Consider the following 15,101-nt stretch of genomic DNA (forward strand, 5'->3'; position numbering starts at 1 on the left):
GTATACTACTTAATTTAAGCAAGGTAAACAATATTTTCCTTTTCATACAAAATGCACAGTATATCTCTATCTGTACTTCCTTTAATATGTAACACATAATATCATGTATCTACCATCATTGAGAAAACAACTGGCTTTCATATTTCTATAAAATATTTTCAGAAATACTTCTGATCTCTCTATTCAGGGCATTTATTCTCACCTAAGTCATCTATTACCACAGATTTAATAGTACTCAGCAATGACAGACAGAAGCTATGTGGATATGAAGTACTAGGGCTCTCTGTACATTGGCTCCCCTTTGGCAATTCATCTATTAGGGCTTCCTCTGAAAAATGAAATGAAAATCAAATTGAAATATTCTAAATAAAAGGTACTAGCCTGTACTTAAATATTATGGTTACAGCTAAGGACAACGTGAAAATGAGACACTCAACTAAAGACATGCTATGTACCAAACATAGGCAAATTAAGACACATACTTCCAACAAACTGTAAAATAAAGTCTACTTAATCTTTGTTATGTCAAAATTATTCTTCATTTTCATACAAAATACAGAGTCTATCTTTATTTGTACTACCTTTTATATGTATCAAATAGTATCATGTATCTTCCATCAGTGAGAAAACAACTGACTTTGATATTTCTATAAAAGATTTTCAGAAATACTAAATCATCTCTGTATTCAGAGCATTAATGCTCACCTAAGTCATCTGTTATTACATGTTTAAAAGTACTCAGCAAAGACTGACATGAGCTCTTTGGACATGAATTTTTAGGACTCTCTGTATATTGGTGCCCCTTTGATAAATTATCCCTATGGTGTTCATCTGCAAAAGAATTACTAGTACATTATGAAGTGGTAAATTGAAATAATTAAATTATAAAAAACTAGTCTATGGTTACAACTGAGGACAGTGTGAACATGAAACATGCAACTAAAGACATAGTGTTTACTAAACATAGGCAAATGAAGACACAAACTTCAAACATTTAATAAAATGTATACTACTTAATTTAAGCAAGGTAAACAATATTTTCCTTTTCATACAAAATGCACAGTATATCTCTATTTGTACTTCCTTTAATATGTAACAAATAATATCATGTATCTACCATCATTGAGAAAACAACTGGCTTTCACATTTCTATAAAATATTTTCAGAAATACTTGTGATCTCTCTATTGAGGGCATTAATTCTCACCTAAGTCATCTGTAACCACATGTTTAAAAGTACTCAGCAATGACTGACAAAAGCTATGTGGATATGAAGTACTAGGGCTCTCTGTACATTGGCTCTCCTTTGGCAATTCATCTATTAGGGCTTCTTCTGAGAAATGAAATGAAAATCAAATTGAAATATTCTAAATAAAAGGTACTAGCCTGTACTTAAATATTATGGTTACAGCTAAGGACAACGTGAAAATGAGACACTCAACTAAAGACATGCTATTTACCAAACATAGGCAAATTAAGACACATACTTCCAACAAACTGTAAAATAAAGTCTACTTAATCTTTGTTATGTCCAAATTATTCTTCATTTTCATACAAAATACAGAGTCTATCTCTATTTGTACTACCTTTTATATGTATCAAATAGTATCATGTATCTTCCATCAGTGAGAAAACAACTGACTTTGATATTTCTATAAAAGATTTTCAGAAATACTAAATCATCTCTCTATTCAGGGCATTAATGCTCACCTAAGTCATCTGTTATTACATGTTTAAAAGTACTCAGCAAAGACTGACATGAGCTCTTTGGACATGAATTTTTTAGGACTCTCTGTATATTGGTGCCCCTTTGATAAATTATCCCTAAGGTGTTCATCTGCAAAAGAATTACATTATGAAGTGGTAAATTGAAATAATTAAATTATAAAAAACTAGTCTATGGTTACAACTGAGGACAGTGTGAACATGAAACATGCAACTAAAGACATAGTGTTTACTAAACATAGGCAAATGAAGACATAAACTTCAAACATTTAATAAAATGTATACTACTTAATTTAAGCAAGGTAAACAATATTTTCCTTTTCATACAAAATGCACAGTATATCTCTATTTGTACTTCCTTTAATATGTAACAAATAATATCATGTATCTTCCATCATTGAGAAAACAACTGGCTTTCACATTTCTATAAAATATTTTCAGAAATACTTGTGATCTCTCTATTGAGGGCATTAATTCTCACCTAAGTCATCTGTAACCACATGTTTCAAAGTACTCAGCAATGACTGACAGAAGCTATGTGGATATGAAGTCTCTGTACATTGGCTCTCCTTTGGCAATTCATCTATTAGGGCTTCTTCTGAGAAATGAAATGAAAATCAAATTGAAATATTCTAAATAAAAGGTACTAGCCTGTACTTAAATATTATGGTTACAGCTAAGGACAACGTGAAAATGAGACACTCAACTAAAGACATACTATTTACCAAACATAGGCAAATTAAGACACATACTTCCAACAAACTGTAAAATAAAGTCTACTTAATCTTTGTTATGTCCAAATTATTCTTCATTTTCATACAAAATGCAGAGTCTATCTCTATTTGTACTATCTTTTATATGTATCAAATAGTATCATGTATCTTCCATCTTTTAGAAAACAACTGACTTTGATATTTCTATAAAAGATTTTCAGAAATACTAAATCATCTCTCTATTCAGGGCATTAATGCTCACCTAAGTCATCTGTTATTACATGTTTAAATGTACTCAGCAAAGACTGACATGAGCTCTTTGGACATTAATTTTTAGGACTCTCTGTATATTGGTGCCCCTTTGATAAATTATCCCTAAGGTGTTCATCTGCAAATGAATTACATTATGAAGTGGTAAATTGAAATAATTAAATTATAAAAAACTAGTCTATGGTTACAACTGAGGACAGTGTGAACATGAAACATGCAACTAAAGACATAGTGTTTACTAAACATAGGCAAATGAAGACACAAACTTCAAACATTTAATAAAATGTAAACTACTTAATTAAAGCAAGGTTAACAATATTTTTCCTTTTCATACAAAATGCACAGTCTCTCTCTATTTATACTTCCTTTAATATGTAACAAATAATATCATGTATCTACCATCATTGAGGAAACAACTGGTTTTCATATTTCTATAAAATATTTTCAGAAATACTTCTGATCTCTCTATTCAGGGCATTAATTCTCACCTAAGTCATCTGTTACCACATGTTTAAAAGTACTCAGCAATGACTGACAGAAGCTATGTGGATATGAAGTACTAGGGCTCTCTGTACATTGGCTCTCCTTTGGCAATTCATCTATTAGGGCTTCTTCTGAGAAATGAAATGAAAATCAAATTGAAATATTCTAAATAAAAGGTACTAGCCTGTACTTAAATATTATGGTTACAGCTAAGGACAACGTGAAAATGAGACACTCAACTAAAGACATGCTATGTACCAAACATAGGCAAATTAAGACACATACTTCCAACAAACTGTAAAATAAAGTCTACTTAATCTTTGTTATGTCAAAATTATTCTTCATTTTCATACAAAATGCAGATTCTATCTCTATTTGTACTACCTTTTATATGTATCAAATAGTATCATGTATCTTCCATCTTTTAGAAAACAACTGACTTTGATATTTCTATAAAAGATTTTCAGAAATACTAAATCATCTCTCTATTCAGGGCATTAATGCTCACCTAAGTCATCTGTTATCACAGGTTTAAAAGTACTCAGCAATGACTGACATAAGCTCTTTGGACATGAATTACCAGGACTCTCTTTATATTGGTTCCCCTTTGACAAATCATCCCTAAGGTGTTCATCTGCAAAAGAATTACATTATGAAATGGTAAATTGAAAAAAATGAAATATAAGGAACTAGCCTATGGTTACAACTGAGGACAGTGTGAAAATAAAACATTCAACTAAAGACATAGTGTGTACTAAACATAGGCAAATGAAGACACAAAATTCAAACATTTAATAAAATGTAAACTACTTAATTTAAGCAAGGTTAAAAATATATTTCCTTTTCATACAAAATGCACAGTCTCTCTCTATTTGTACTTCCTTTAATATGTAACAAATAATATCATGTATCTACCATCATTGAGGAAACAACTGGTTTTCATATTTCTATAAAATATTTTCAGAAATACTTCTGATCTCTCTATTCAGGGCATTAATTCTCACCTAAGTCATCTGTAGCCACCGGTTTAAAAGTACTCAGCAATGACTGACAGAAGCTATGTGGATATGAAGTACTAGGGCTCTCTGTACATTGGCTCTCCTTTGGCAATTCCTCTATTAGGGCTTTTTCTGAGAAATGAAATGAAAAGCAAATTGAAATATTCTAAATAAAAGGTACTAGCCTGTACTTAATTATGATGGTTACAGCTAAGGACAACATGAAAATGAGACTTCAACTAAAGACATGCTATTTACCAAACATATGCAAGTAAAGACACATACTTCCAACATTTTGTAAAATATAGACTACTTAATCTTTGTTATGTCAAAATTATTTTTCATTTTCATACAAAATTTAGAGTCTATCTCTATTTGTACTACCTTTTATATGTATCAAATAGTATCATGTACCTTCCATCTTAAATAAACAACTGACTTTGATATTTCTATAAAAGATTTTCCGAAATACTAAATCATCTCTCTATTCAGGGCATTAATGCTTACCTAAGTCATCTGTTATTACATGTTTAAAAGTACTCAGCAAAGACTGACATGAGCTCTTTGGACATGAATTTTTTAGGACTCTCTGTATATTGGTGCCCCTTTGATAAATTATCCCTAAGGTGTTCATCTGCAAAAGAATTACATTATGAAGTGGTAAATTGAAATAATTAAATTATAAAAAACTAGTCTATGGTTACAACTGAGGACAGTGTGAACATGAAACATGCAACTAAAGACATAGTGTGTACTAAACATAGGCAAATGAAGACACAAACTTCAAACATTTAATAAAATGTATACTACTTAATTTAAGCAAGGTAAACAATATTTTCCTTTTCATACAAAATGCACAGTATATCTCTATTTGTACTTCCTTTAATATGTAACAAATAATATCATGTATCTACCATCATTGAGAAAACAACTGGCTTTCATATTTCTATAAAATATTTTCAGAAATACTTGTGATCTCTCTATTCAGGGCATTTATTCTCACCTAAGTCATCTATTACCACAGGTTTAATAGTACTCAGCAATGACAGACAGAAGCTATGTGGATATGAAGTACTAGGGCTCTCTGTACATTGGCTCCCCTTTGGCAATTCATCTCTTAGGGCTTCCTCTGAAAAATGAAATGAAAATCAAATTGAAATATTCTAAATAAAAGGTACTAGCCTGTACTTAAATATTATGGTTACAGCTAAGGACAACGTGAAAATGAGACATTCAACTAAAGACATGCTATGTACCAAACATAGGCAAATTAAGACACATACTTCCAACAAACTGTAAAATAAAGTCTACTTAATCTTTGTTATGTCAAAATTATTCTTCATTTTCATACAAAATGCAGATTCTATCTCTATTTGTACTACCTTTTATATGTATCAAATAGTATCATGTATCTTCCATCTTTTAGAAAACAACTGACTTTGATATTTCTATAAAAGATTTTCAGAAATACTAAATCATCTCTCTATTCAGGGCATTAATGCTCACCTAAGTCATCTGTTATCACAGGTTTAAAAGTACTCAGCAATGACTGACATGAGCTCTTTGGACATGAATTACCAGGACTCTCTTTATATTGGTTCCCCTTTGACAAATCATCCCTAAGGTGTTCATCTGCAAAAGAATTACATTATGAAATGGTAAATTGAAAAAATCCAAATATAAGGAACTAGTCTATGGTTACAACTGAGGACAGTGTGAAAATGAAACATGCAACTAAAGACATAGTGTGTACTAAACATAGGCAAATGAAGACACAAAATTCAAACATTTAATAAAATGTATACTACTTAATTTAAGCAAGGTTAACAATATATTTCCTTTTCATACTAATTGCAAAATCTCTATCTATTTGTACTTCCTTTAATATGTAACAAATTATATCATGTATCTACCATCATGAAGGAAACAACTGGTTTTCATATTTCTATAAAATATTTTCAGAAATACTTCTGATCTCTCTATTCAGGGCATTAATTCTCACCTAAGTCATCTGTTACCACATGTTTAAAAGTACTCAGCAATAACTGACAGAAGCTATGTGGATATGAAGTACTAGGGCTCTCTGTACATTGGCTCTCCTTTGGCAATTCATCTATTAGGGCTTCTTCTGAGAAATGAAATGAAAATCAAATTGAAATATTCTAAATAAAAGGTACTAGCCTGTACTTAAATATTATGGTTACAGCTAAGGACAACATGAAAATGAGACAGTCAACTAAAGACATGCTATTTACCAAACATATGCAAGTAAAGACACATACTTCCAACATTTTGTAAAATATAGACTACTTAATCTTTGTTATGTCAAAACTATTCTTCATTTTCATACAAAATTCAGAGTCTATCTCTATTTGTACTACCTTTTATATGTATCAAATAGTATCATGTACCTTCCATCTTTTAAAAAACAACTGACTTTGATATTTCTATAAAAGATTTTCAGAAATACTAAATCATCTCTCTATTCAGGGCATTAATGCTCACCTAAGTCATCTGTTATTACATGTTTAAAAGTACTCAGCAAAGACTGAAATGAGCTCTTTGGACATGAATTTTTTAGGACTCTCTGTATATTGGTGCCCCTTTGATTAATTATCCCTAAGGTGTTCATCAGCAAAAGAATTACATTATGAAGTGGTAAATTGAAATAATTAAATTATAAAAAACTAGTCTATGGTTACAACTGAGGACAGTGTGAACAAAAAACATGCAACTAAAGACATAGTGTGTGCTAAACATAGGCAAATGAAGACACAAACTTCAAACATTTAATAAAATGTATACTACTTAATTTAAGCAAGGTAAACAATATTTTCCTTTTCATACAAAATGCACAGTATATCTCTATTTGTACTTCCTTTAATATGTAACAAATAATATCATGTATCTACCATCATTGAGAAAACAACTGGCTTTCATATTTCTATAAAATACTTTCAGAAATACTTCTGATCTCTCTATTCAGGGCATTTATTCTCACCTGAGTCATCTGTTACCACATGTTTAAAAGTACTCAGCAATAACTGACAGAAGCTATGTGGATATGAAGTACTAGGGCTCTCTGTACATTGGCTCTCCTTTGGCAATTCATCTATTAGGGCTTCTTCTGAGAAATGAAATGAAAATCAAATTGAAATATTCTAAATAAAAGGTACTAGCCTGTACTTAAATATTATGGTTACAGCTAAGGACAACATGAAAATGAGACAGTCAACTAAAGACATGCTATTTACCAAACATATGCAAGTAAAGACACATACTTCCAACATTTTGTAAAATATAGACTACTTAATCTTTGTTATGTCAAAATTATTCTTCATTTTCATACAAAATTCAGAGTCTATCTCTATTTGTACTACCTTTTATATGTATCAAATAGTATCATGTACCTTCCATCTTTTAAAAAACAACTGACTTTGATATTTCTATAAAAGATTTTCAGAAATACTAAATCATCTCTCTATTCAGGGCATTAATGCTCACCTAAGTCATCTGTTATTACATGTTTAAAAGTACTCAGCAAAGACTGAAATGAGCTCTTTGGACATGAATTTTTTAGGACTCTCTGTATATTGGTGCCCCTTTGATTAATTATCCCTAAGGTGTTCATCAGCAAAAGAATTACATTATGAAGTGGTAAATTGAAATAATTAAATTATAAAAAAACTAGTCTATGGTTACAACTGAGGACAGTGTGAACAAAAAACATGCAACTAAAGACATAGTGTGTGCTAAACATAGGCAAATGAAGACACAAACTTCAAACATTTAATAAAATGTATACTACTTAATTTAAGCAAGGTAAACAATATTTTCCTTTTCATACAAAATGCACAGTATATCTCTATTTGTACTTCCTTTAATATGTAACAAATAATATCATGTATCTACCATCATTGAGAAAACAACTGGCTTTCATATTTCTATAAAATATTTTCAGAAATACTTCTGATCTCTCTATTCAGGGCATTAATTCTCACCAAAGCTATGTGGATATGAAGTACTAGGGCTCTCTGTACATTGGCTCTCCTTTGGCAATTCATCTATTAGGGCTTCTTTTGAGAAATGAAATGAAAAGCAAATTGAAATATTCTAAATAAAAGGTACTAGCCTGTACTTAAATATTATGGTTACAGCTAAGGACAACATGAAAATGAGACATTCAACTAAAGACATGCTATTTACCAAACATAGGCAAGTAAAGACACATACTTCCAACATTTTGTAAAATATAGACTACTTAATCTTTGTTATGTCAAAATTATTCTTCATTTTCATACAAAATGCAGAGTCTATCTCTATTTGTACTACCTTTTATATGTATCAAATAGTATCATGTACCTTCCATCTTTTAAAAAACAACTGACTTTGATATTTCTATAAAAGATTTTCAGAAATACTAAATCATCTCTCTATTCAGGGCATTAATGCTCACCTAAGTCATCTGTTATTACATGTTTAAAAGTACTCAGCAAAGACTGACATGAGCTCTTTGGACATGAATTTTTAGGACTCTCTGTATATTGGTGCCCCTTTGATAAATTATCCCTAAGGTGTTCATCTGCAAAAGAATTACATTATGAAGTGGTAAATTGAAATAATTAAATTATAAAAAACTAGTCTATGGTTACAACTGAGGACAGTGTGAACATGAAACATGCAACTAAAGACATAGTGTGTACTAAACATAGGCAAATGAAGACACAAACTTCAAACATTTAATAAAATGTATACTACTAAATCTAAGCAAGGTAAACAATATTTTCCTTTTCATACAAAATGCACAGTATATCTCTATTTGTACTTCCTTTAATATGTAACAAATAATATCATGTATCTACCATCATTGAGAAAACAACTGGCTTTCATATTTCTATAAAATATTTTCAGAAATACTTCTGATCTCTCTATTCAGGGCATTAATTCTCACCTAAGTCATCTGTTACCACATGTTTAAAAGTACTCAGCAATGACTGACAGAACCTATGTGGATATGAAGTACTAGGGCTCTCTGTACATTGGCTCTCCTTTGGCAATTCATCTATTAGGGCTTCTTCTGAGAAATGAAATGAAAATCAAATTGAAATATTCTAAATAAAAGGTACTAGCCTGTACTTAAATATTATGGTTACAGCTAAGGACAACATGAAAATGAGACATTCAACTAAAGACATGCTATTTACCAAACATAGGCAATTTAAGACACATACTTCCAACATTTTGTAAAATATAGACTACTTAATCTTTGTTATGTCAAAACTATTCTTCATTTTCATACAAAATGCAGAGTCTATCTCTATTTGTACTACCTTTTATATGTATCAAATAGTATCATGTATCTTCCATCTTTTAGAAAACAACTGACTTTGATATTTCTATAAAAGATTTTCAGAAATACTAAATCATCTCTCTATTCAGGGCATTAATGCTCACCTAAGTCATCTGTTATCACAGGTTTAAAAGTACTCAGCAATGACTGACATGAGCTCTTTGGACATGAATTACCAGGACTCTCTTTAATCTTTATATTGGTTCCCCTTTGAATAATCATCCCTAAGGTGTTCATCTGCAAAAGAATTACATTATGAAATGGTAAATTGAAATAATTAAAATATAAGGAACTAGCCTATGGTTACAAATGAGGACAGTGTGAAAATGAAACATTCAACTAAAGACATAGTGTGTACTAAACATAGGCAAATGAAGACACAAACTTCAAACATTCAATAAAATGTATACTACTTAATTTAAGCAAGGTTAACAATATTTTTCCTTTTTATACAAAATGCACAGTCTCTCTCTATTTGTACTTCCTTTAATATGTAACAAATAATATCATGTATCTACCATCATTGAGGAAACAACTGGTTTTCATATTTCTATAAAATATTTTCAGAAATACTTCTGATCTCTCTATTCAGGGCATTAATTCTCACCTAAGTCATCTGTTACCACAGGTTTAAAAGTACTCAGCAATGACTGACAGAAGCTATGTGGATATGAAGTACTAGGGCTCTCTGTACATTGGCTCTCCTTTGGCAATTCATCTATTAGGGCTTCTTCTGAGAAATGAAATGAAAAGCAAATTGAAATATTCTAAATAAAAGGTACTAGCCTGTACTTAAATATTATGGTTACAGCTAAGGACAACATGAAAATGAGACATTCAACTAAAGACATGCTATTTACCAAACATAGGCAAGTAAAGACACATACTTCCAACATTTTGTAAAATATAGACTACTTAATCTTTGTTATGTCAAAATTATTCTTCATTTTCATACAAAATGCAGAGTCTATCTCTATTTGTACTACCTTTTATATGTATCAAATAGTATCATGTACCTTCCATCTTTTAAAAAACAACTGACTTTGATATTTCTATAAAAGATTTTCAGAAATACTAAATCATCTCTCTATTCAGGGCATTAATGCTCACCTAAGTCATCTGTTATTACATGTTTAAAAGTACTCAGCAAAGACTGAAATGAGCTCTTTGGACATGAATTTTTTAGGACTCTCTGTATATTGGTGCCCCTTTGATTAATTATCCCTAAGGTGTTCATCAGCAAAAGAATTACATTATGAAGTGGTAAATTGAAATAATTAAATTATAAAAAACTAGTCTATGGTTACAACTGAGGACAGTGTGAACATGAAACATGCAACTAAAGACATAGTGTGTACTAAACATAGGCAAATGAAGACACAAACTTCAAACATTTAATAAAATGTATACTACTTAATTTAAGCAAGGTTAACAATATTTTTCTCTTTTATACAAAATGCACAGTATATCTCTATTTGTACTTCCTTTAATATGTAACAAATAATATCATGTATCTACCATCATTGAGAAAACAACTGGCTTTCATATTTCTATAAAATATTTTCAGAAATACTTCTGATCTCTCCATTCAGGGCATTAATTCTCACCCAAGTCATCTGTTACCACAGGTTTAAAAGTACTCAGCAATGACTGACAGAAGCTATGTGGATATGAAGAACTAGGGCTCTCTATACATTGGCTCTCCTTTAGCAATTAATCTATTAGGTTTTCTTCTGAGAAATGAAATGAAAATCAAATGGAAATATTCTAAATAAAAGGTACTAACCTGTACTTAAATATTATAGTTACAGCTAAATACATGTGAAAATGAGACATTCAACTAAAGACATGCTTTGTACCAGACATACGCAAATTAAGACGCATACTTCCAACAAATTGTAAAATATAGACTACTTAATCTTTGTTATGTCAAAATTATTCTTCATTTTCATACAAATTGCACAGTCTATCTCTATTTGTACTATCTTTTATATGTATCAAATAGTATCATGTATCTTCCATCAGTGAGAAAACAACTGACTTTGATATTTCTATAAAAGATTTTCAGAAATACTAAATCATCTCTCTATTCAGGGCATTAATGCTCACCTAAGTCATCTGTTATTACATGTTTAAAAGTACTCAGCAAAGACTGACATGAGCTCTTTGGACATGAATTTTTAGGACTCTCTGTATATTGGTGCCCCTTTGATAAATTATCCCTAAGGTGTTCATCTGCAAAAGAATTACATTATGAAGTGGTAAATTGAAATAATTAAATTATAAAAAACTAGTCTATGGTTACAACTGAGGACAGTGTGAACATGAAACATGCAACTAAAGACATAGTGTGTACTAAACATAGGCAAATGAAGACACAAACTTCAAACATTTAATAAAATGTATACTACTTAATCTAAGCAAGGTAAACAATATTTTCCTTTTCATACAAAATGCACAGTATATCTCTATTTGTACTTCCTTTAATATGTAACAAATAATATCATGCATCTACCATCATTGAGAAACAACTGGCTTTCATATTTCTATAAAATATTTTCAGAAATACTTCTGATCTCTCTATTCAGGGCATTAATTCTCACCTAAGTCATCTGTTACCACAGGTTTAAAAGTACTCAGCAATGACTGACAGAAGCTATGTGGATATGAAGTACTAGGGCTCTCTGTACATTGGCTCTCCTTTGGCAATTCCTCTATTAGGGCTTTTTCTGAGAAATGAAATGAAAAGCAAATTGAAATATTCTAAATAAAAGGTACTAGCCTGTACTTAATTATGATGGTTACAGCTAAGGACAACATGAAAATGAGACAGTCAACTAAAGACATGCTATTTACCAAACATAGGCAAGTAAAGACATTTACTTCCAACATTTTGTAAAAAAGAGACTACTTAATCTTTGTTATATCAAAATTATTCTTCATTTTCATACAAAATGCAGATTCTATCTCTATTTGTACTACCTTTTATATGTATCAAATAGTATCATGTATCTTCCATCTTTTAGAAAACAACTGACTTTGATATTTCTATAAAAGATTTTCAGAAATACTAAATGATCTCTCTATTCAGGGCATTAATGCTCACCTAAGTCATCTGTTATCACATGTTTAAAATAACTCAGCAAAGACTGACATGAGCTCTTTGGACATGAATTTTTTAGGACTCTCTGTATATTGGTGCCCCTTTGATAAATTATCCCTAAGGTGTTCATCTGCAAAAGAATTACATTATGAAGTGGTAAATTGAAATAATTAAATTATAAAAAACTAGTCTATGGTTACAACTGAGGACAGTGTGAACATGAAACATGCAACTAAAGACATAGTGTGTACTAAACATAGGCAAATGAAGACACAAACTTCAAACATTTAATAAAATGTATACTACTTAATCTAAGCAAGGTAAACAATATTTTCCTTTTCATACAAAATGCACAGTATATCTCTATTTGTACTTCCTTTAATATGTAACAAATAATATCATGTATCTACCATCATTGAGAAAACAACTGGCTTATTTCTATAAAATATTTTCAGAAATACTTCTGATCTCTCTATTCAGGGCGTTAATTCTCACCTAAGTCATCTGTTACCACATGTTTAAAAGTACTCAGCAATGACTGACAGAACCTATGTGGATATGAAGTACTAGGGCTCTCTGTACATTGGCTCTCCTTTGGCAATTCATCTATTAGGGCTTCTTCTGAAAAATGAAATGAAAATCAAATTGAAATATTCTAAATAAAAGGTACTAGCCTGTACTTAAATATTATGGTTACAGCTAGGGACAACGTGAAAATGAGACATTCAACTAAAGACATGCTATTTACCAAACATAGGCAAGTTAAGACACATACTTCCAACATTTTGTAAAATAGAGACTACTTAATCTTTGTTATATCAAAATTATTCTTCATTTTCATACAAAATGCAGATTCTATCTCTATTTGTACTACCTTTTATATGTATCAAATAGTATCATGTATCTTCCATCTTTTAGAAAACAACTGACTTTGATATTTCTATAAAAGATTTTCAGAAATACTAAATCATCTCTCTATTCAGGGCATTAATGCTCACCTAAGTCATCTGTTATCACATGTTTAAAAGTACTCAGCAATGACTGACATGAGCTCTTTGGACATGAATTTTTTAGGACTCTCTGTATATTGGTGCCCCTTTGATAAATTATGCCTAAGATGTTTATCTGCAAAGGAATTACATTATGAAGTGGTAATTTGAAATAATTAAATTATAAAAAACTAATCTATTGTTACAACTGAGGACAGTGCGAAAATGAAACATGCAACTATAGACATAGTGTGTACTAAACATAGGCAAATGAAGACACAAACTTCAAACATTTAATAAAATGTATACTACTTAATTTAAGCAAGGTTAACAATATTTTTCCTTTTCATACAAAATGCACAGTATATCTCTATTTGTACTTCCTTTAATATGTAACAAATAATATCATGTATCTACCATCATTGAGAAAACAACTGGCTTTCATATTTCTATAAAATATTTTCACAAATACTTCTGATCTCTCTATTCAGGGCATTAATTCTCAGCTAAAATCTGATAAACAAGACCAACAAGGAAAGTCGGCGTTCAATGAACGCAATATAAGCCATCTGTTACTACAGGTTTAAAAGTACCCAGCAATGACTGACAGAAGCTATGTGGATATGAAGTACTAGGGCTCTCTGTACATTGGCTCTCCTTTAACAATTCATCTATTAGGTCTTCTTCTGAGAAATGAAATTAAAATCAAATATAAATATTCTAAATAAAAGGTACTAGCCTGTACTTAAATATTATGGTTACAGCTAAGGACAACATGAAAATGAGACATTCAACTAAAGACATGCTATTTACCAAACATAGGCAATTTAAGACACATACTTCCAACATTTTGTAAAAAATATAGACTACTTAATCTTTGTTATGTCAAAACTATTCTTCATTTTCATACAAAATGCAGAGTCTATCTCTATTTGTACTACCTTTTATATGTATCAAATAGTATCATGTATCTTCCATATTTTAGAAAACAACTGACTTTGATATTTCTATAAAATATTTTCAGAAAATACTAAATCATCTCTCTATTCAGGGCATAAATGCTCACCTAAGTCATCTGTTATCACAGGTTTAAAAGTACTCAGCAATGACTGACATGAGCTCTTTGGACATGAATTACCAGGACTCTCTTTAATCTTTATATTGGTTCCCCTTTGAATAATCATCCCTAAAGTGTTCATCTGCAAAATAATTAAATTATGAAATGGTAAATTGAAAAAATTAAAATATAAGGAATTAGCCTATGGTTACAACTGAGGACAATGTGAAAATGAAACATTGAACTAAAGACATAGTGTGTACTAAACATAGGCAAATGAAGACACAAACTTCAAACATTCAATACAATGTATATTACTTAATTTAAGCAAGGTTAACAATACTTTTCTCTTTTATACAAAATGCACAGTCTCTCTCTATTTGTACTTCCTTTAATATGTAACAAATAATATCA

The 15,101-nt window shown here is 30.4% G+C and overlaps 1 protein-coding gene across 4 annotated transcripts; it reads right to left on the bottom strand.

Moving 5' to 3' along the window:
• Positions 1 to 126: 126 nt before the first annotated feature.
• LOC132733480 (uncharacterized) lies at positions 127 to 14,824 on the bottom strand. Of its 4 annotated transcripts, none has more exons than XM_060720134.1 (14): positions 14,697 to 14,824; positions 13,137 to 13,262; positions 11,648 to 11,773; positions 10,146 to 10,271; positions 8,645 to 8,770; positions 7,190 to 7,315; positions 6,191 to 6,316; positions 5,695 to 5,820; positions 5,192 to 5,317; positions 3,699 to 3,824; positions 3,196 to 3,321; positions 1,207 to 1,332; positions 706 to 831; positions 127 to 328 (listed from the first exon to the last, which is right to left on the bottom strand). In XM_060720134.1, exons 1-14 carry the CDS (start codon positions 14,812 to 14,814, stop codon positions 180 to 182), a joined length of 1,779 nt encoding a protein of 592 aa, XP_060576117.1. In that variant the 5' UTR covers positions 14,815 to 14,824; the 3' UTR covers positions 127 to 179. The 4 variants fall into 4 exon arrangements, 3 of the variants coding, with proteins under 3 accessions (XP_060576117.1, XP_060576125.1, XP_060576131.1); XM_060720148.1 differs by lacking the exons at positions 127 to 328; positions 706 to 831; positions 14,697 to 14,824 and adding exons at positions 1,710 to 1,836; positions 12,142 to 12,267; positions 12,645 to 12,771 and having other exon boundaries at positions 1,203 to 1,332; positions 13,137 to 13,567; XR_009626173.1 differs by lacking the exons at positions 127 to 328; positions 706 to 831; positions 1,207 to 1,332; positions 14,697 to 14,824 and adding exons at positions 2,275 to 2,322; positions 2,700 to 2,825; positions 12,142 to 12,267; positions 12,645 to 12,771 and having other exon boundaries at positions 13,137 to 13,564.
• Between the last annotated feature and the right edge of the window lie 277 nt (positions 14,825 to 15,101).

Source organism: Ruditapes philippinarum, unplaced genomic scaffold, assembly GCF_026571515.1.
Source record: "Ruditapes philippinarum isolate M1 unplaced genomic scaffold, ASM2657151v2 ctg507_1_1_1_1, whole genome shotgun sequence".
Taxonomy (NCBI): domain Eukaryota; kingdom Metazoa; phylum Mollusca; class Bivalvia; order Venerida; family Veneridae; genus Ruditapes; species Ruditapes philippinarum.

Excerpts from the sequence above, each read along its gene's own strand:
- LOC132733480 (XM_060720134.1), bottom strand. The coding sequence starts at position 14,814 with ATGATTATTCAAAGGGGAACCAATATAAAGATTAAAGAGAGTCCTGGT. Across the intron at positions 11,774-13,136 it reads TGTGGTAACAGATGACTTAG|ATGAACACCTTAGGGATAAT; the intron begins GTGAGAATTAAC and ends ATTCTTTTGCAG. Across the intron at positions 329-705 it reads TGTAATAACAGATGACTTAG|AGGAAGCCCTAATAGATGAA; the intron begins GTGAGCATTAAT and ends TTCATTTTTCAG.